Genomic DNA, 19,449 nt, shown 5'->3' with positions numbered 1-19,449 from the left:
AGGGGTGTGGCTGGTTTAGGAAGCCATCTCTTAGACGCAGTTTTCACCGAATTGGACTCGCGGGAAAATAGTCAGGAGATCTCGCGAGACAAAGTGACCTCGGGAAGCCAGATTTGGGGGAGGAGGGGAGGGAGGAAGTGTCTCTCGCGATAGACACGGCAAGCACACAGCTCGTGGAAGGGAAGGTGTGGTGAGGAGTCTCGCGAGACCTGAACGCACCGCAGCCGCCGCGGCGGCCGGAGTGGAGAGGTTTGTAAAGCGGGCAGCTCCAAAATCCCGGGCATTGAAGGGGAAGCGATTAGGTTTTCTGGGGTTTCGACGCTCCCTGCATCTGCAGAGGCACTCCCTCTACCTCTAACCTTTCTTTCGACGGCCTTTTAGGACCGGAAGTCCTTCCTCCCGAGCACCCAGTGCTGGAGGCGGCCTGACTTTCTTTCCCGGAAGCCCTGCTCCAGCAGCTGGGAAGACAGCCCACCTGTCCGGAAGTCCCGCCTCCTCGAGCGCCCCCACCCAGAAGTTTTTCTGTCACCTATGTTTGCCTTGGTCTCCCTTCCCGAGCTTGTCCCTGTACCCGAGTAGGATACGTTTAGTGCCTCCTTCCCCGCCCTCACCGAACGGGTTGGCTGCCCCACTCCCGGACCCGGGGTTCCTTCCCCGCGCCCCCATGTAGCTGGGAAGCGGGGCCTGGGGGCGGTTGGACCCCTGGGATCCTGAAGGAGAGGCGGAGAGGGCGCGCACCTCCGCTGCTGCTCCTGCTACCGGGACGCGGCCTCTCCTGCCGCTCCCCTCCCGCTGCCATGCACCCCGCGGCCTTCCCGCTTCCTGTGGTTGTGGCTGCCGTGCTCTGGGGAGCGACCCCCACCCGCGGGCTCATTCGAGCGGTGAGTCCGGGGGCTGGCGGGGGAAGGGTACGGAGGGGCGGGGCTGCAGGCTCAGGGGCAACATGGACTCTTTCGTGCGCAGACCTCGGACCACAATGCCAGCATGGACTTTGCAGACCTGCCAGCGCTCTTTGGGGCTGCCCTGAGCCAAGAGGGACTTCAGGTGACTTCCTTCCCTTTTGTCTGTTTCCCTGCATCCTCTCTTCTGGGTGGGGGTGGAGGAGCCTTGCCCTTGCGTGAAGCTGGAGGTGGGAGAGGAGGCAGGTTAGGAGCTCAGTGCAGGAGCACATCTAGCGTGGAATTCAGAATCTGGAGGGAGAAGACCAAGTCGGCTCTTGGAACTCAGCCCTGTGATGGACACGGAGATAGATAAGAGGCGGGGCGAAGTGGTGCTTATCAGTAGCGTCTTAGGAGCCACTCGTAGGTTTTACGAGGTTGGGCAAAGTCGTTGTATGTCTCTGCACCTTTGGTTTGTTTCGCCGTAAAATGGGGTAAGAGATGTTTTCCCAGGGTTATTGTGAGAATGAAGTTAGATAAGGAGTTTTGGGGTATTTCACGAAGGCTGCCGTTTGGCAAGAATTTCTTTGGGCCAGTCGTTTGTAAGATGGGTAGTTGAATAATTGAAGGCAGAAAAACAAAGTCTAAGTGTGGGACTTTTAAAGGGTCTGACTGCTTTAGATAACAGTTTGGCTAAATTGGACGGCATCCTACCTAGCAGACGGGACTTAGAAGAGGTGTACAAAAACAAAAAGGCTTTTTTATAGGCAAGAAGAGGCAGAACAAGTAAGTTAGGCTAGCAGTAAAGGTGATTGTGGGAGGATACTTTTCTTAAAGGGAGGGGAGGGGTCCATCCCACAGAGGACCTCAGTCGTTCTGACCAAGTGATTCCAGATCGACCGGTTAAGATTCCATTCCGTTAAGATTCCATTCTCGTGGGGAGGCTTGAAATTGTAATTCAGTCAGGTGTCAAGTTTGGCGATGTGGGGCCTAGCACAAGTGATTCGATTTGGGGATTTTTTTTTTTTTTTAACAGAGGGGAGTATGTTCTGTAGGAGTTTGTGCTGCAGAAGGAGATGTGAAGTGGAGCTTGAGAGAAAGGGACGTGGATGAGCAGAGAATTGGTTTATAATGTGGGAGCCTGGAAGGTGGCAGGGTTTGAATCAGCGCAGAGTGTGGGGCGTAAGCCCATCCGGTGCAGGGAGAGAGGTGGTGGGAGGTCTGGTCAAGAGATGCTGTTTGATGTACCTGACTCCGGGGGGGCGCCCCCACCCCACAAACGAAAAGTGAGGGGCAGAGTATGTGCAGCACGGGGGAGCCAGTGTGCTTGGTGGGCCCTTGTGGGGAGCGGACCCCAAGCAGGTGAAATCCAACTGCTGTTTGCTTCCCTTCCCCAGGGCTTCCTTGTGGAGGCTCACCCAGCCAATGCCTGCAGCCCCATTGCCCCACCGCCCCCAGCCCCGGTCAACGGGTCAGTCTTTATTGCACTGCTACGAAGATTCGACTGCAACTTTGACCTCAAGGTTGCTGAATGTGGAGTGGGGGGCTGGGAAGCGGAGGGTGACAAAAGGCGCCGGGAGTGGAGGGAGGCGAGGGCCGCGACGGTCCCTTACACCCCATCCCGTGCCTTGTCTCCCTAGGTCCTCAATGCTCAGAAGGCGGGGTACGGTGCAGCTGTGGTGCACAACGTGAACTCCAACGAGCTTCTGAACATGGTGTGGAACAGCGGTGAGGTCGGGGGTGTGGACGGCCGGGCTGAGGCTGAGATGGTGGGGGCGCTGAGAGCTTGGAGAAAACGAGTCAGTCCTTTGGGCGGGATGGAGCGAAAGAGCCACCGCGTTAGCAGTGTTAGCAGGGGATGCGAGGGGAGGACCGGGTCCCCGGGGTGACGCACTGATCCCTGCAGAGGAAATCCAGCAGCAGATCTGGATCCCGTCTGTGTTTATCGGGGAGACGAGCTCCGAGTACCTGCGCACCCTCTTCGTCTACGAGAAGGGGTAGGATGTGCCCTCCTTCCCGCCGCCCCCCTGGAGGCCAGGCCCCGGGGCCCTTCATTCGCTGCCTCTGGACTTTCTTCTCACGCCTTCCCCGTCTGCGGGCCTCACCCAGCACCACCCTGTGCCTCTTCCTTGTCTTTCCCGCTCCTCTGATACCGGTCTTCCTTTCTCAGGGCTCGGGTGCTGCTGGTCCCAGACAACAGCTTCCCTTTGGGCTACTACCTCATCCCTTTTACAGGGATCGTGGGGCTGCTGGTTTTGGCCATGGGAGCAGTGATGGTGAGTAGCCTGGGGAGTGCGGTGGGAGGGCTGGAGGCCTCTAAAGCCAGACGGGATCTAGGTCGGGAGGTGGCGGTGGTTTGTGCTGGGTTGGCCCAGTCTTGCTCCCTAAAGTGGATCCGTCCGCTCCCCCCCTCCCCAGATAGTCCGTTGTGTCCAGCACCGGAAACGGCTCCAGCGGAATCGACTGACCAAAGAGCAGCTGAAACAGATTCCCACGCATGACTATCAGAAGGGTGAGGGGCACAAGGGGGAGACGGGGCCTTTCTCCCAGATGGTTCCAAAGGAGTTTGAGCTCAGGAGACCAGGGGCAGAGATGCCATCCTTCCTTCGCTCTATCCACACGGCCGGTGAGGACAGGACGGGAATAGGGCAGGCGGTGGAAAGCACGGGTGATGAAATGGAAGAGTTGGGGGACGAATGGAGGACTGACCTTGCCTGAAGGGGAGGTGGAGAGAGCAGAGACGTGGCAGGAGTGGGGAGGAACTGGGCCGAGGAAGACACAGGTGAGGGGGGCTGGGTCTCTGGGTCCTGGAGCCGCCAGTGCCCATATAAGGTTGTAGTCAGAGCCCTGCCCCCCCCTCCGCTCCTCCCCCTAAGAAACCCACTTCCCTTCTTACCTCTGCTTCTCTTTGCTCCTCCCTTCGAACCCCTGATTCCTCGTGCCCTCCTGTGGCCTCACCCTGCCCTTTCTCAGCTCTTCTTCTGGCTCAGGGTGGCTCAGCGGGAGGACTCCCTTCCTCCCCGCAGGAGACCAGTATGACGTCTGTGCCATCTGCCTGGACGAGTATGAGGACGGGGACAGGCTGAGGGTGCTCCCCTGTGCTCATGGTGAGGCCTCCACTCCCTGTGCCCGGGCCCCCAGGCCTCCCCACAGGCGCCAGTGCCTCACCCCTTCCCCCCACCACCTCACCCCGTGCCTCTTGCAGCCTACCACAGCCGCTGCGTGGACCCCTGGCTCACCCAGACCCGGAAGACCTGCCCCATCTGCAAGCAGCCTGTCCATCGGGGTCCTGGGGACGAGGAACAGGAGGACGAAACTCAGGGGCCAGAGGGTGATGAAGAAGGGGAGCCAGGGGACCAACCTGTCTCAGAACGGACCCCGCTTCTGGGCTCCAGCCCCACACCTCCCACCTCCTTCGGCTCCCTGGCTCCAACCCCTCTGGCCTTCCCTGGATCTCCAGCAGACCCCCCGCCCGCTCCCTCCTCTTCAGCTGCCGTGCTGGTCTAACCATCCCCTTGCCCACGCCCACCCCCCCCCACAGACCTATTTGCACAGCCCCAGGTTTCTCCCTCGCCCAACCCCATCCTTTTGAAGGGGTTGAGGGTGTAGAGGGACTGGGTCTTCATTTTTGGGGTTAATAAAAGTTTTTGTGAACCGAGGAAGAGTGAGCTCATTCTCACATAGGTGAACTCCTTATCCTTGGGGGGAATTGCCCCCCTCCTTTTTTTTGCCATAAAGGGGCAGGGGAGTGCCTGGAGAATAACCTGTAGCCATGGGGACAGCCCCAGCAGGCATTTACTGTGACTCAGAGAGGGGGAGCCCCACCCACACTAGGATGACTCAACTGGCCCTGCCTTGCCCGCAGGCCTGGACCCATTCTCTGGGACAGACTGGCTCTTTTCCATTATCTCCCAATTCAGCTAGGAAGTGCCACTGTGGAAGGGCTGGGCCACCTGACCAGGTAGGCTAGAGGCAGGTGCTTAGGCCTGGCCCGGCCCAGGCGCAAGGAAGCTCAAATTTCTAGACTCAACCCCCTTCTAACCCAAAGCCAAGATAAAGGGGGTTGTAATGCCCTCAACCCCCTTCTAACCCAAAGCCAAAATAAAGGAGGCAGGTCATGGGGACAGTCCATCCTGACACCCAGGCCAAACCACACAGCACCTTGTTAGTAGAATCTTTTTTATTCAGAAAAAAAAAAAAAAACCCAAAAAACAAAAAAGTTTTCCAACCACACACAGGAGGGGTACAGGGAGGGGGAGGTGTCTGTCCATCCAGCCCCAGCCCCCAGCCCGTGTGGTTTTGGCAGCAACAAGGGGTGTGGGGTAATGGCCCAAAAAATAAAAATGGTGTATGTGTATGGGAAGGAGAGGGGTGCAAAAGCAGTGGGGGTGGTGGGGGGGAGGGGTGGACGAGGTCAGTACTGGGAACGCCGCAGGTGGGAGGCCATTTCATAACATTTCTTGTTGATCATCCCGCCGTGGACACCTTCTTTGCCCATCAGCAGGACTAGCGCTGGAGGAAAGAGAAAGGAGGCTAGGACCCAGGTGTCCCGATTCCACCCCGGCCAGCTGTTCAGCAGCTGTCCAGCCCTGGGGGCTGTAACCCAACCTCCTCTTTCCCACCCACCCCCCCCCCACACACACACAGGCAGGCTGTCAGTCACCCTGAAACAATAGGGCTTTTCAGGAGGGGGAAATCAAGCTTAAAGCTGGAGAGGAACAAGCTAAAATTTAGGGGCCAAAAGCCTGCATACCGCGGACTCTGGTTCAGGCTACAAATAACCAGGGTTGGGCCTGCCACCTCCAGGTTTTAACAAAAGAATTCAAAAGACCCAGTTTAAGTGCCAACTTCTGACCACCAGTCTACCTCTTCCAAGAAAACGGAGTTTTTCCTCTGAAAGTCTCAGGGCAGGAAGGAACTGAAGAGGTAACACAGTTCAACTCTTTATATTACAAGATGAGGAACTGAGACACAACCGGAGGAACTATCCGGCGTCCCAGCATCCAGCAGGCTGTTAGGATCCCTTTGTACTGGGGGGAACCACACAGAAAAAGAACCCAAAAGACTACCAGGAGGTACACTGGGGATCTTGGAGCAGGAGAGATTAAGAGAAACTCACTCTTGGCAGTCATGGTGACAGTGATGTTGAAGGTGGGAGCTCCGCCGGTGCTCTTGGTACGGAGATCCATGGTAAATTCCCCGTCCTGCAGCAGTGAGTCCCGGATAACAGAGCATTTCTGGCCCCCAAGTGTCAGCCCGTTCACGAAAAAACTTGACCGGTCTTTGCCAACCAGGACACCAACCTCAGCTGGCTGGAAGGGGAACGAAGCGCCCATCAAAGTTAGTACACGGAGGTTCCCACCCTCTTCTCCAAGGACCCACCTGCCCCCGACTTCTAGGGGGAAGCTAGAACCCCTCCCCCACCCCCGAGCGAGGAGGACAGGTTACCTGCTTTGTGCACATCTAAGAAATTTGAAAAACCCTTAAAAGGGCTGTTGAAAGTTCGTGCACAAAAAGATCATGGTCCTCAAACCCAGAAAATGGTCCTAGGAAGGGACTACATATTCCTCTGGAAATTTCGATCTCATTTAATAGGGAAAGCAAATCCAGGAAATAAAGGGGGCCAAAATCCAGGGAAAGGAGTGGAGTGGAATGGAATGGGGAGCCTTTGGATGCACAGAACTCTCCTTCAGGAAAAGCAGAAGCTCAGAGGGGAAGGGAGGGGGCGGGCGAAGCAGGAGAAGCAACTTTGCCCTTATTTGGTCAAAGGTTCTGCAGGAGTTGTTAGGGGCCCGGACGCCTGGGTCTCCAAGTGACTTAGGGTAGGTCCAGGTATCTGTGCCCCAAGATGAGGAAGCAGAGCCCTGGGGGCCTTCCGGGAAAGTTGGAAAACTTCTGAAGGGGGCCCAGGGCTACACCCGCAAACCCAGCCCTCGGGTCCACTACCCCAGGGAACCTTTCTCCCCCCTCCCCCTAACCCCCCAAACCCCCACATCCGGTCCCCTCCCGCCCGGAAATCCCCTTCCCCCCCTCCCGAACTTCCGCTCCCCCTCCCCACTTCCGGGCAGTGTGGACAGGGGAGGTGGTGATGGGGACAGCAGGAGTCATCCCTCATTCCTCAGCTCACGCTGCCCTACAACTTCCCACAAAGTTCCCCCGCTCCGGGCCCCGCCGGATGGCGGGAAGGGAGGGCGAGGGGACTTCCGGGACGGGCCTCCGAGGAATGCGGGGCACTGCGTGCCGACCCGTGGGGGGGGGGGGGGGCGTGTGGCGGCCTCGCCCTCTCTAACGGAGCCGGGAGGGCGGGGAGCCCCGGGAACCGGCGTGCGACCCAGGCCACGCGCCCGGGGCTCCCTCCCGCGGCGGGAGGAACAAAGGTGGCGGGGCGAGAGCCGGCCGCCGGAAGCGGGGCCGGGGGTCCCCAGGCGCCTGGCCGGTCTCCGGCCCCGGCGGAGCCCGCCCCGCCCTAGACGAGGCGGAAGTGGGCCTCGGCACCGGGCGGCGCGCCCCTCCCCGCCCTGTGCCCCGGATGTAACGCCCCGTCGCGGGGAGCGGGGCGGCGGGAGGCACGGGCGCCGCCGCCCCGGGGCGTAGGGCTCGGGGGGCAGCGGAGGGCCGGCTCACGTGCAACCGCCATCCGCGCCGTGTCCGGGGCCAGGACCCGGTGGCGGCCCTGCGCCGTCCTCCCCGGACCGCGCCCGCCCCCACCCCAGTCCCTCCCTCCGGGTCCGGGCCGGCCGGTGCCCCGGGGCGCGCGGGCGTCGCACTACCGTGATGTTGACGAAGGTTTTCCCGGGGACGGCGGCCCAGACGGAGGGCGAGTCCTTGTAGCCCACGATGGCCGCGTCCTGACAGGTCCCGTCCGCCATGAGGTTGTCGATGTAGGCGTTCCACCCGGCCATGGCGCTGCTGCTGGGGCTGCTCTGGGCGCTGCTGCTGGGGCCGCGGGCTGGGCTCGGGGGCCTCGGGCTGGCGGGCGGGGGGAGGTGGAGAGCTCGGGGCACGCGCTGCCGTCCGGACCGCGGCTCTGCTAGCTGTGCAGCAGCCCTCGCACCGCCACTTCCTGCTCCTCCCCCCCCCCCAGATTTTTATTTGCAAAGGGCGGCAGGGGCGGGGCCTGCTCCCCGTTCCCTCCCTCCCCCCCTCGCCTGCCCAGAGACCGAACTTTGCAAATGCAATTTTAAAAATCCCTCCCCCTATTGCAAAATTTGCAGAGTTGGGTGGAAAGCTATGTAAAAGAATGGGGGGGGGGGGGGGGTGGGCGGTGGCAGGGGAAGGTTAGGGTCCGGGCTCGCTCCACTTCGCCTGGAATATAAATCGGACTTTGGTGTCGGGGAAGGGAGTGAGCCCGAGGGAGGAAGGAAAGTGAAAGGAGGAATTGGCGAGCTGCGAATTGGGCGCAACGAAGAGGGTGCGGGGTGCTCAGGGTTAAACGGAACGGCTCCCCCTTCCCCCACCTCCGCCGGAGGGCAGGAGCGGCGGCGGCGGCGCGTGCGCCCGCGCCTGCGCGGGCCGGGCCGGGCCGGGCGGGAGGGCGCGGGGCGGTTGGAGCCAGCGGCCGGCTGCGCGGGCGCGCGGGGAAGCGGGCGCGCGGGGAAGCGGGCGGCGGGACCCCCCGCGGAGGCGGGCGGGCCGGGGACGTGTCTCCCGCCAACCGGAGGGGGCGGCGGCGCCGCTGCTCCGCTCGGCTATAGGCAGCTAAGGCGCGCGGGAGCCAAGAGGGATGTGACAAATACCCAGGCCGTCTTCGGAGCTCAAGGCATCCCCGCGGGGAGTGTCTCTAGCATCAGCCCGAGTGGCACAAGCCGAGCTCCCGGGGATGACCCTCCGCAGGGTAGGCTCCGGTCCCAGGCCTCACCCGCACTCCCCGGGCTCCCCGCCCCCCCCCCCCCGGCCGAGCACTTCGCGCCCCCGGCCGCGCCCCTCGACCCGGCGCCGCCGAGGTCATCGCGCGCGGGACGGAGGGGCGGGACTACTTTTCAGAGCGGAAGAATACCAAGAGGCCTCACGCTTTGCAACTTTTTCAGTCAGGGGAAAGTCCCTTCCCGTTTGGGCCCCTTGGGTTTTTTCCTTCTTTTCGGTAAAACTTCGGCTGAGAACTTGAGCGCGGCGAGCGCACCCGGCGCGGAGCGGTGGGCAGGGCCCCGCGCGCGCCGGGCGCCGAGGGGCTGGGCCGCTTCCGGTGCTGGGGGAGGGGCGTCCCGCCTGTCCTCCCAGGCCTGGGGCGCGCGACCCCGCGCGGCCGCCCCGAGCTCCCGGCACCGACGCCCCCCGAGCCCGTTCCTCGACAGCCGCGCGGCTGAGTCACCGGGAGCTCGGGCGGGGCCGGCGCTCGGGCACGTGGCGGCGCTCCCCGCCCGCTGGCTCCCGACCTCTGCCCCGCCGCACCCCCGACCCCGGGCCGGAAAAATCCCGGGAGGGCGCGGCCGGGGGTGGGGGGAGGGGCGGGTGCGCGCCCCGGCAGACACCCACCTCCCCGCAGGGGCCACCCGTCCTCCCGCCATTCATTTTGTGCACTCCCGGTTAACATCATTCACTGGCGGGCGGGGGCCGCGCCCCGAAGCGCCCGAGGTCGGCCGGGAGAGAGGCTCCCCGTCTGCCAGTCGCCACGCTGGGCGACAAGTGCTGTCCCAGCGCTATCAGTAGGGAGCCGCGCCAACTCTTGGGGGCCCGTCTAAATTCGTCTCCCCGCCCCCTCCCCCACCCCCCTCGCCCGCTCGGAGCGGGGAGGGTGGGGTGCGGCCGAGAGAGGCCGCAATGAGGACCCTGAGAGGTGAGACTCTCTCGCCTTCCGAGTGGGGGGTTTACACCTCAAAGCTTGCCCACGCCCCCGGCCCCTTCTCCGACCGACCGACGGCAGAGGCGACCAGGCGCCTGCCAAGTGAGCTGAGCATGTGTGGATGTCAATCCTGCAGCCCCTCTTCCAGGCCCCCTCCCCAGCCCTGCAGGGCTCAGGTTACCCTTGGCCTTTGCTAAAGGGCACTGGTTCCTCTTTAACCTTTGCAAAATGGTACGGTAATCCCGGGGAGGGGGAGACCCCCGATCTGAAGGCCCTCCCAAGCCCCTCCCTGGGGCTGGAATTAAAAGTAGGGGTTTGTGTTGAGGGATACAGAGGAAGGAGGGGTCGTCATTGACCTTTGGGGAGGGGGCAGGTGCCCAGGGCCAAAGGCTTCTGATTTAGGCTGTAGTGGGCACTTGGCTGGCAGCCCAGTGCGGAGGGGGGAGGACGAAGAGGGAAAGAGGGGCGGGGCTGGCCGGGGCACAGGGTGGCTCGGGGATAAATGCCCGGCCTGAGAGGGGGTGAGCTGACACTGTCCCAGCTGCCATCCAGACTCGGAGCTCACCCCAGACCCCCAGCGGAGACATCTCAGGTCTGGCGAATCTTGCAGTCCCAGACGATGGGGGGTAGTGAAGGGGGAGGGGGGTGCTGGTTTGAGAAAGGGGGGGCTGTGTCAGGCGTGTCTTCCTCCTGGGACCCCCCTCCCCCGCTGGAGAAAGCTTTGATTGGAAGGGTTGGAGCACGCAGGTTGGGGGTGCCCAGGACCAGGGACTGACGACACCCTGAAGGCTGTGAAGAGAGGCAGGTGGAGGTGGATTGCAAAGGGGAGGGGGAGTTGGGGCCAGGTGGGGAATTTGGGGTCCCCGCGGATTTTGGAGGTGCGGGAAGATGCGAACCAGAACAGCAGAAGAGGGTCTGAGGGCCAGCGGGGCCAGGGAGAGCGCAGTGCTCGAGGGGAAGGCTGAGGGAACAGGCCTCAGTGCAGCTTTGCGGGGACGGGGGTCTAGGCTGCCCACAATCCAAGCAGTTCTAGGAGGGGCCCCTGGATTCCCAGGTTGGGGGTGGAATAGGAGCTGCCCTGAGTGGGGGAGGGGGCTGCGCCAGCCTCTTCCTCTGTGACCTTTTTGTGGGGTATTTTTAGCTCCAGCACCTGCCTTCTTGGGGTGGGGAAGACTCTTAAAGGGCAAGGGATTTCGGGCTCCTTAAGGGAGATCAACTGTCCACACTAAGTTACACCTCCTGTCCTGCAGCCATGGCCATGCAGAAAATCTTTGCCCGGGAAATCCTGGACTCCAGGGGCAACCCCACCGTAGAGGTGGACCTGCACACAGCCAAGGGTAACACAGGCCCCAAAGGGCTCTGCCCACCCCACCCTACCCTTCCCCCGTCCGGCTCCACATCCTCTCCTTTCTGTGGGATCCCCTCCCCCAGGACTTCTTCCCAGGCCTTGTCTCCCAGAGAAGCGGGAACCTCCCCCTGCACTGCCCCCTGCCCCTGGGCTCAGAGAGGACGCCTCGGCCCCTTGGGTGCGGCTGGGACCCCACGTGACCTTCCCACTCAACCCGCCCAGGTCGATTCCGAGCAGCTGTGCCCAGCGGAGCTTCTACGGGCATCTATGAAGCCCTGGAACTGAGAGACGGAGACAAATCCCGCTACCTGGGGAAAGGTGAGGGCGGCCCATCGCTGGAGCTGCCTGTTGTGGGCGGTGGTTTCAGGACTGGGCGCGCAAAGCCCTTGGGGTGGGGGTGGGGGTGAGGGGGCTAGGGCACTGGAACCCTCAGGAAGAGGCCTGCTGACATCGGAGATCTGAACCCCCTCCTCCGGCCTGTCTAGGGGTCCTGAAGGCCGTGGAACACATCAACAAGACCCTAGGCCCCGCTCTGCTGGAAAAGGCAAGAGGGCGCCTGCTTCCCACCGCAGCCCCCCCCCCCCAGCTGCCTCTCCCTAAGCCACCCCTGCTTGGGAGGTGTGAGGGGCCCTGCTTGGCCAGCCGTCCTGTCCTGTCCACCCTAAATGCCCGCACTGCCTCCCGCATGTGACCTGTGTTCTCCCCTCTCTGACCTCTCCTTCCAGAAACTAAGTGTTGTGGATCAAGAAAAAGTTGACAAATTTATGATCGAGCTGGATGGGACTGAAAATAAGTGTGAGTCAAGCTCCAGGGGGAGGGAAGGGATGTGGGGGGATGGGAGAGACCCCAGAACTGAGGTTCGGTTAGGTGATCTCTGTGTCCCACATTTCGGGGCACATCGTGGCTGGATGGATCTTTATTCACCGCACAGGCATTTCCTGACGCCTGCCCTCTGCCGGGCCTGGCGGGCCGTGGACACGGCTGTGAGGCTGACACATTGCCCTGGGGTGGGGGCTCCCAGAGCACCTTGGGCGGCTGGGGAGAGATCTGTTAACGAGCTCTTGATGCCCAGTGGTGTGGGGTTCCAGATTCTTCCTGGGGTGACGCCAGACGCTGGGGGAGAAGCTCTCACTGTCTCTTCGTGCGTGCCTCTTCTAGCCAAGTTTGGGGCCAATGCCATCCTGGGCATATCGCTGGCTGTGTGCAAGGCCGGCGCGGCCGAGAAGGGGGTCCCGCTCTACCGGCACATCGCAGACCTCGCCGGGAACCCGGACTTGGTCCTCCCCGTTCCTGTGAGTGCAGCTGCCCTCGCCGGATGCTACAGTGGCCGAGCCGCCCCGCCCAGGGAGGGGGGCACCAGCTGCCCCTGGAAAGGCTACCTTCCAGACCCAGCGCCAAAGAAACGGTTTCCTGCGGTGGAACGACTCCAGCCGCGGCCCAGCCCCTCCCACTTTCCCACAATCCAAGCCTCCCCTTAAGCCTCTGCTGCCTTCCCTTGGCACAACCCTGTGCCTTCGCATTCCAGTGCCAGACTCAGTGAGAGCTCCAGCGTCTAGTCCCAGCCCGGGCCCCCGGAGCAGATCAAGTGCTTCTTCGTGGCGAGGATCTCGGCATTTCTTTCTGTCTCCCCTGATCCTTATTAAACCCAATTTCCTGTTGCTGGAAACCCTTTGAATTTTATCTCGCTAATAACGTTGCCACTTATCGTTAATTAACGGGGCAGCTCTGGAGACGAGCTGCTAGGTTCCTGCCTGTTCACCAGCTGTGTGGTCTCAGGCAAGAGTGTGTCACCGCTCTCTGCCTCGGTCTCCCCATCTGTGAAATGGGGATGATCACAGTGCCTAGTTGATAGGGCTGCTGTGAGCATGAACTGAGCTCACAGAACACGGGGAGCACCGGCTGTGGTAACCACCACGTCAGCGTCACTACCTGGCCCGAAGCGGCCGCAGGCTGAGAACGCTGCGTTCCGCTTCTGTAATTTTCAGTGCGAGGTCCCGCAGGTAAGCAGGTGTTATCCCTGTCTTACCACAACAAGGAAAGAGACCTTGAGGAGCGAAAGTACTCCCCCCTAGAGCACTCAGCGGGTGATCAGGAGAGCCAGGATTCCACCTGGACCCTCCCCATTCCTTCTAGATCCCTCCCAGCCCCTGGCCCGGGGCTGAGCTCCCCCTCCCCCTTACAGGCCTTCAATGTGATCAACGGGGGCTCCCACGCCGGGAACAAGCTGGCCATGCAGGAGTTCATGATCCTGCCCGTGGGAGCCAGCTCCTTCAAGGAGGCCATGCGCATTGGCGCCGAGGTCTACCACCACCTCAAGGGGGTCATCAAGGCCAAGTACGGGAAGGATGCCACCAACGTGGGCGACGAGGGCGGCTTCGCACCCAACATCCTGGAGAATAACGAAGGTCAGTGTGAGCTCTGAGGGGCAGGACCCTGCGTCCCCACAGTGGAGGGGGCCGCAGAGACGGGGCGCCCTGGAGCCTCAGGCGCCCTCTTGCCCCTCCCCCAGCCCTGGAGCTGCTGAAGACGGCCATCCAGGCAGCTGGCTACCCAGACAAGGTGGTGATAGGCATGGACGTGGCGGCGTCGGAGTTCTACCGCAACGGGAAGTACGATCTCGACTTCAAGTCTCCCGATGACCCCGCGCGGCACATCACGGGGGAGAAGCTGGGGGAGCTGTACAAGAATTTCATCAAGAACTACCCTGGTGAGACCCCCACGCGTCCTGTGGCTCCTGCCCAAGCCCCTGGCTGTCCTGAGCCGTGTCGAAATCCCCATCCCAACTCTTCTGACCTTCACCCCGGTTCTTCTCCCATCCCCTTCCAGTGGTCTCCATTGAGGACCCCTTTGACCAGGATGACTGGGCCACCTGGACCTCATTCCTCTCGGGGGTTAACATCCAGATCGTGGGGGATGACCTCACGGTCACCAACCCCAAGAGGATCGCCCAGGCTGTTGAGAAGAAGGCCTGCAACTGCCTGCTGCTGAAGGTCAACCAGATTGGCTCCGTGACCGAGTCCATCCAGGCGTGAGTGCCTCCCGGCCCCGGGGGGCCGCGGCCTCCCTCCGCCCCAGCTCTGCTTGGCCAGCCACGTCCGCCTTCCCTGGTTCCCGCCCCGTCCCCACCCTCCTGACCCCAGAGCGTTGCCCAGGTGACCCCGCCGTGTCCTGCCCCCACTGCTCCCTCCTAGATCCTGCCTTCCTTCCCACCAGCACGTCCAGGGCCCAGACTCAGAGTCTAGAGTCGCCCCTTCTCTGCTCCTTCCCCAAGAACTTAGTCATTCCCCTCCCTGCGAAGGGCCTCCTCCCCCAAATGGAAGGGAGAAGCCCCACCGGCCCTTGGTTTTCCCTCTGGGGCCCCGGTCAGTTGGCCTTATCGAGCATGCTCTCTGCCCAGCTGCAAACTGGCCCAGTCCAACGGCTGGGGGGTGATGGTGAGCCACCGCTCCGGGGAGACCGAGGACACGTTCATCGCTGACCTCGTGGTGGGGCTCTGCACGGGACAGGTACTCACGACTCCCAAACGTCTGACCCAAGTTTCCTGGGGGCCCTGGGTTCCCATCCCTGGGTTGGACCGCCACCATGGGAAGCTCCCTCCGGGCCAGGCCGGATCTGGCTTCTCTAGCCTCACACAGTCCTCCAAATTCCCTTTTCTTCCTCAGATCAAGACCGGTGCCCCCTGCCGCTCAGAGCGCCTGGCCAAGTACAACCAGCTCATGAGGTATGGGGGAGCAGTGGGCGCAGGGGGACTGGACGAGGGGAGCCGAGGGCCGTTGGGTAGGAAGGCACAGCCCTGACTTCACCTGCTTTCTAGGATCGAGGAGGCCCTTGGGAACAAGGCCGTCTTTGCCGGACGCAAGTTCCGTAACCCGAAGGCCAAGTGAGAAGCTGGAGGCTCTGAGACCCCACAAGACACCATGGGACAGACCTAGGCCCGCAAGCCCCTCCCTGGGAAATAAACGCTGGTGCCAACATAGACACGGTGTGGTCCTTGTGGCGAGGGAGCAGGTGCGGGTCTCTGAGCGGACAGGCGGGGCGGAAGGGAAGGAAAGACGCATCACCGGCAGGGACCAGAGGGCAGGAGAGGGGGGTGGGGTCACACTTTGGAAGGAGGCTGGGGGATGGGGCGCCCTGTACGCAGCCAGAGGGGCACTGAAGGCACGTGGAACCAGCTCAGGGACGGGAGGGGGGGGTGGGGCCAAGGGTGTGACCCACCCGAGGGGCAGCTGCGTGGGAGTGAGAGAGTAAAAACTCTCCAGGGAGCGTGCCCCACAGATCGTACCTCTTCGGGACCCCCTCCCCCATCCCCCCCTGCCCTGAGAGCACCAGTATCTGGCCATCCTTGGTCTACACAAACACCAGTCCCACTTAACCTAAAATTCCCTTCCTCCCCAGGACCCCCCTTTCCCTGTTCAGACAAACCAAGACATTGGGTCAAACAGTGTTTACTGAGTGTAAAGTAATCCCAGCCCCGTGGGGAAGAAAATTCCGAGGAGAAAGGAGAATAATACACGTTAAATACCCACCTGTGCATTCACACGCGCACACTCACGCGCAAGCGCACACACACCACTCGAGGGTCCGAGCTCGGACAGTGACAAGTCACATACCCGCCTCCCCGGCCCGGTGCCCGCGGACGGGAGGCGGTGCGGAGGTGGGGCTCCAGGATGGGTCCTAATAGCAGCAGCCTGTCCCCCTGTCCCCGGCCCGCCCCGGTTGCTGGGGCGCCTAGGACGTCGGTGGCAGCTCTTCCCCGCTCTGCCGCAGCCGCTTCTTGGCCCGGATCTCGTTCATGGCCTCTTCGATGGAGCGCGTGTCCCTCTTGTTGGCCACGGGCACTGGGGGGCGAGGAGGGTGGGAGCCCCGTTATCACAGCCTCTCCCCTGCCTGCTGTCCGGCGCTCCCCCCCTCCCTTCTGCCCTCCCCAGCCCCGCCGGGCCTCACCACAGCCATAGGTCTTGTTGGCCTGTAGCATGTGGGCCGCGTCCTTGGCCGCCCCCTTGCCGATGAGGTGGCTGTACTTGTCTTTGTAGTCGCTGGCGGGGCTCACCACCACGGGGCCCTGCTGGGCTGCCTCCTCCTCCTGCCGCTGGGCCAGCTCCTGGGGGTGCAGACGGAGGCCCGCGCTCAGGGGCCCTGACTCGGGGTGCTGGGCCGCAGGCTCCAGGGCCTGCCCCTCGCGGCTCACCTTCAGCTTGCGCTTCTCCTCAGCTTTCTGGGGGTCCCACTCCTCGCCGCGACGGTAGGACTCCAGCTCTTCATCTGAGGGCGCGAACTCCTGGGGACAGGGGAATGCCGGGGTCAAGGGTCCACAGGCACCCCAGGCCTCTCCCCCGGAGGGGGGGGCGGACACAGGCCGAAGACGAGACAGGGGAGCGCGGAGCTCGGGCCTTTCACCTTCTTGAAGATCATGACGTAGCGACACTCATCATCTTCCCCGAAGGAGAAGGACGTCAGGCCAGCCACCTCCACCACATCGTGTCTGGGAAGGGAGGGCGGAGGGGAGAGTGTGCGGCACCGTGGTGGGGGGGGGGGGGGGGGAGGGGCGGCACCCCCTTCTCACGGGTCCCCGCTGGCCCTTCCCCGCCCAGCCGCCCAGGCCGGGGACACTCACAGGATGCTCCTTTCGATCTTGTTCATCGGCTGAAACTTTTTCTTGATCTGCCGGCTGTCTTGGATGAAATCGGACACCTCTTTCTCCATCTTGGGAGAAGGAGAAGGACGGCATGGGAGGGCCGCTCCGCCCCAGCATCCCTCACCCTAGCCGGGCCATCGGGCCATCGCCTCCCCACTCCTTTCCCAGCTTCCACGCCGCTGGCTTCCAGGCTCCTCCCCAGAGACATCTGGGGAAACCTGAGTCCTCCACCTTCCGAGTCTAACTTATCCGAGGTCCTCCCTGAAGCTGCCTGTGACACCTCCAACTGTCCTCACCCTTTTACGAAACTCCACCTTCTGTTGTTTTTCTTGTTCCTGTAGCTTCTTCAGGCGGGCAGCCTGCTCTGGGGGCAGAAAGGGCAGTGTGAGGCCAGGGGCGGAGGCACGGGCGGGGAGAGTCCGTCAGGCTGCCAAGGGGACCCGGGCCCGCTGGGAGAGCGGGAGGACTGCTGCCAAGCGTCGGTTCGTACGTTCTCCGTACGTGGCGCTGTGCTAGGTCCCGTGGCACAGACACGGACCGAGCTTTGCCCTGCAAGAGCCCGCCGTGCAGCGGGAACAGCAAGGTCCCGTTTCCCAACCCCGCTGGGGAATCCGGTTAACATTTATTTCATGCCCACGACACGTGAGGAACCGGGAGACAGCTGGGGAGGTCAGGAGAGCGGATTCGGGCCTGGCCTTCAAGGGCTTCCTGTCACAGCGTCTACGCAAGAAAGGGGAAATTATTTAACTTCCTATATTTTGTGACACCCCCACTTCTCATTTCTACGGACAGGATGACGCTGGAGGGACAGGCCCCCTCCTCCTCTGGGAGCGCAGGCATCCAAGTCCAAGGTGAGCTGCGAAGGAGCTCCCCCAGCTCAGGTCTCAGCGCCCCCGCCCCTTTCTGGCCACCTCAAATCCCTCACACCCTTGATTCCACTTCCTTGGACCGAATCCCGGCAGCTGTCCCGAGCCGCCTCCCACTTGCCTGGCCACCCCAGGCCTTTGCACCTGTGGCTCCTTCTGCTTCGAGTGCTTCTCCTCCTCTTGCACACCGAGACCCACCATGAGTCACAGTTGCCGCTTCCTCTGGGCCCAGAGCACATTTGGTTCAGACAGCCACTAGAACAGGTGCTGAGAACCCACATAATGTAACTTTGTATTTGTCTCTCGGGCCAGACTCTGGGCTGCTGGGGGGCAGGCGCCCTGCTCACCTCCCATCCCGTTAGTCTCTGTGGCCCCAGGGCCTGATAGCTCAGGCTAGGCGTTCTTTCTCTCATCCCAGGGGCTTTGCCATCAGTGCATCTTATCTTGACCACTGACAGCTCTCTAACGGGTCCCTCTGCATCCGAGGAAGTGGCGTAAGATTAAGGCTAAGAATGTTGGCCAAGGGGTGCCTGAGGGGTCAGTCGGTTAGGTGCCCGACTTCAGCTCAGGTCATGATCTCAAGGTTCGTGGGTTCGAGCCTTGAGTTGGGTTCTGTGCTGACAGCTCAGAGCCTGGAGCCTACTTCAGATTCTGTCTCCCTCTCTCTCTGCCCCTCTGCCGCTCATGCTCTCTCTCTCAAAAATAAACGTTAAAAAACAAAAAAATGTTGGCAAAAAAAAAAATCGAGTAGGCTTAACTCCAGTTTAAAGCCAGGTTTAAAGCCCTACCACTTAGTAACCCTGTGACCTCAAGCGAGTACCTAACACTATGCACTTCAGCTTCCTGGTCCACCAACTGCCGCTGGTGAGCCCCGCCTAGGCAGTCAGGGAGAGCACGAATTCCAGTGTCCAGTTCGCACACGTCCCCGATCTCCTCCGAGCTCTGTCCGCTCACCGGGTCAGGGCCCCTGGGTCATTGCCCTCGTGACAATTATTTTGCAAGGTGGCTACCAAACTGCGGGGTGATCATTTCCTGCGCGCTCGGGGCTGCGGGATCCGCGACGGTACCCCAGGATCCCGGCCCCCGCGAGGAGGAGCCCGCCCGCAGGGAGCCGCTCGGGGGCAGGAGCGTCCCTGTCCCTCCAGTCAGTAGCGCGATCGGCCGGCAGCCGGGGGCTGGGAGGCTGACCTCGAGGGAGGGGCGGCGGGGACGCTGCAGGGCAGGTGCTCGGGGAGGGGGCGCAGGGCACCCGAAGGACCCGGCCGCCAATAGGAGGCGCTGGGGGCGGGGTGGGCCCGAGGAAGGTGGGACAAGACTTCGTGGGCAGAGCTCTAAGTGGAGCTGGCCAATAGAGGCGAAGGGAGGGCGGACGGGCGTGCCCTGGACCCAATCGGAATACGGCTGGGGGTTGCCAGGACTCGCGGGCCGGGCACGCCCCCCACCCCACCCCCGAACCGCGGGCGGGCGAGGAACGCCCAGGGGCTGGAGGCAGCCAGCCAATCAGAGCACGACAGCGGCGGACGGGCGGGCTCGCCGGCGAATTGGAAACAAGGACTGCGGAAGGCCAGTAGGGAAGAGGCGGGAGGCGGCGCTGGGCTTGAGGTAGCCAATCACCGCCCGCTAACAAGAGCGGGCGGGCCGGCAGCCCTTTTAGGGACTCTGGGGGTCTCCGTAGGGGCCTGTGAGGGGGTCTTTCAAGGTTGAGGCGGCGGCAGCGTCCGAAGGGGGGAGAGTGTGGTCCTGAAAACCGGGCGAAGAAAGGCGGTTGCGGATTTGGGGTCCTCACCTCGGGCCTTGCGCCGAGACTCCTGGTCCCCGAGGCTGGGTGGCTTCTCCATGGAGCTCAGGATGGAGCCCAGTAGGTCCGCCATCTTGGGAGTGACTGAGAAGGGGCGGTGCGTCTTAAAGGCAAGGGCGAAATGCCTTTAAGGCCGGAAACACGT

At 62.4% G+C, this 19,449-nt stretch overlaps 4 protein-coding genes across 5 annotated transcripts; 2 read left to right on the top strand and 2 right to left on the bottom strand.

The window, feature by feature from the left end:
* The first annotated feature begins 9 nt into the window (after positions 1-9).
* On the top strand, positions 10-4,530 carry RNF167 (ring finger protein 167). 2 transcript variants are annotated; one of them, XM_086685711.1, is made up of 10 exons: positions 10-249; positions 382-881; positions 964-1,044; positions 2,276-2,401; positions 2,519-2,606; positions 2,785-2,875; positions 3,049-3,154; positions 3,297-3,390; positions 3,905-3,985; positions 4,084-4,530. In XM_086685711.1, the coding sequence occupies exons 2-10, from the start codon at positions 798-800 to the stop codon at positions 4,383-4,385; spliced, it is 1,053 nt and encodes a 350-aa protein (XP_086541837.1). In that variant the 5' UTR covers positions 10-249; positions 382-797; the 3' UTR covers positions 4,386-4,530. The 2 variants fall into 2 exon arrangements, with proteins under 2 accessions (XP_086541837.1, XP_086541838.1); XM_086685712.1 differs by lacking the exon at positions 10-249 and having other exon boundaries at positions 673-881; positions 2,276-2,349.
* A 510-nt stretch (positions 4,531-5,040) lies between these two features.
* PFN1 (profilin 1) lies at positions 5,041-7,943 on the bottom strand. Its single transcript, XM_086685716.1, has 3 exons — positions 7,649-7,943; positions 5,998-6,190; positions 5,041-5,390 (listed from the first exon to the last, which is right to left on the bottom strand). Exons 1-3 carry the CDS (start codon positions 7,778-7,780, stop codon positions 5,293-5,295), a joined length of 423 nt encoding a protein of 140 aa, XP_086541842.1. The 5' UTR covers positions 7,781-7,943; the 3' UTR covers positions 5,041-5,292.
* Positions 7,944-9,620: 1,677 nt separating this feature from the next.
* Positions 9,621-14,981, top strand: ENO3 (enolase 3). Its single transcript, XM_086685717.1, has 12 exons — positions 9,621-9,651; positions 10,908-10,994; positions 11,228-11,323; positions 11,491-11,549; positions 11,731-11,800; positions 12,164-12,297; positions 13,188-13,410; positions 13,515-13,712; positions 13,832-14,033; positions 14,403-14,511; positions 14,668-14,726; positions 14,820-14,981. Exons 1-12 carry the CDS (start codon positions 9,636-9,638, stop codon positions 14,887-14,889), a joined length of 1,323 nt encoding a protein of 440 aa, XP_086541843.1. The 5' UTR covers positions 9,621-9,635; the 3' UTR covers positions 14,890-14,981.
* Positions 14,982-15,434: 453 nt separating this feature from the next.
* SPAG7 (sperm associated antigen 7) lies at positions 15,435-19,449 on the bottom strand. The gene is made up of 7 exons (XM_086685715.1): positions 19,293-19,449; positions 16,937-17,004; positions 16,620-16,708; positions 16,403-16,487; positions 16,194-16,283; positions 15,950-16,106; positions 15,435-15,843 (listed from the first exon to the last, which is right to left on the bottom strand). The coding sequence occupies exons 1-7, from the start codon at positions 19,375-19,377 to the stop codon at positions 15,734-15,736; spliced, it is 684 nt and encodes a 227-aa protein (XP_086541841.1). The 5' UTR covers positions 19,378-19,449; the 3' UTR covers positions 15,435-15,733.

This window comes from Puma concolor, chromosome E1, assembly GCF_028749965.1.
Source record: "Puma concolor isolate L17-30 chromosome E1, mPumCon1.1.hap2, whole genome shotgun sequence".
NCBI lineage: Eukaryota > Metazoa > Chordata > Mammalia > Carnivora > Felidae > Puma > Puma concolor.
The sequence above is the reverse complement of the archived record's forward strand: the minus strand, read 5'-3'. Positions and strand labels throughout refer to the sequence as shown.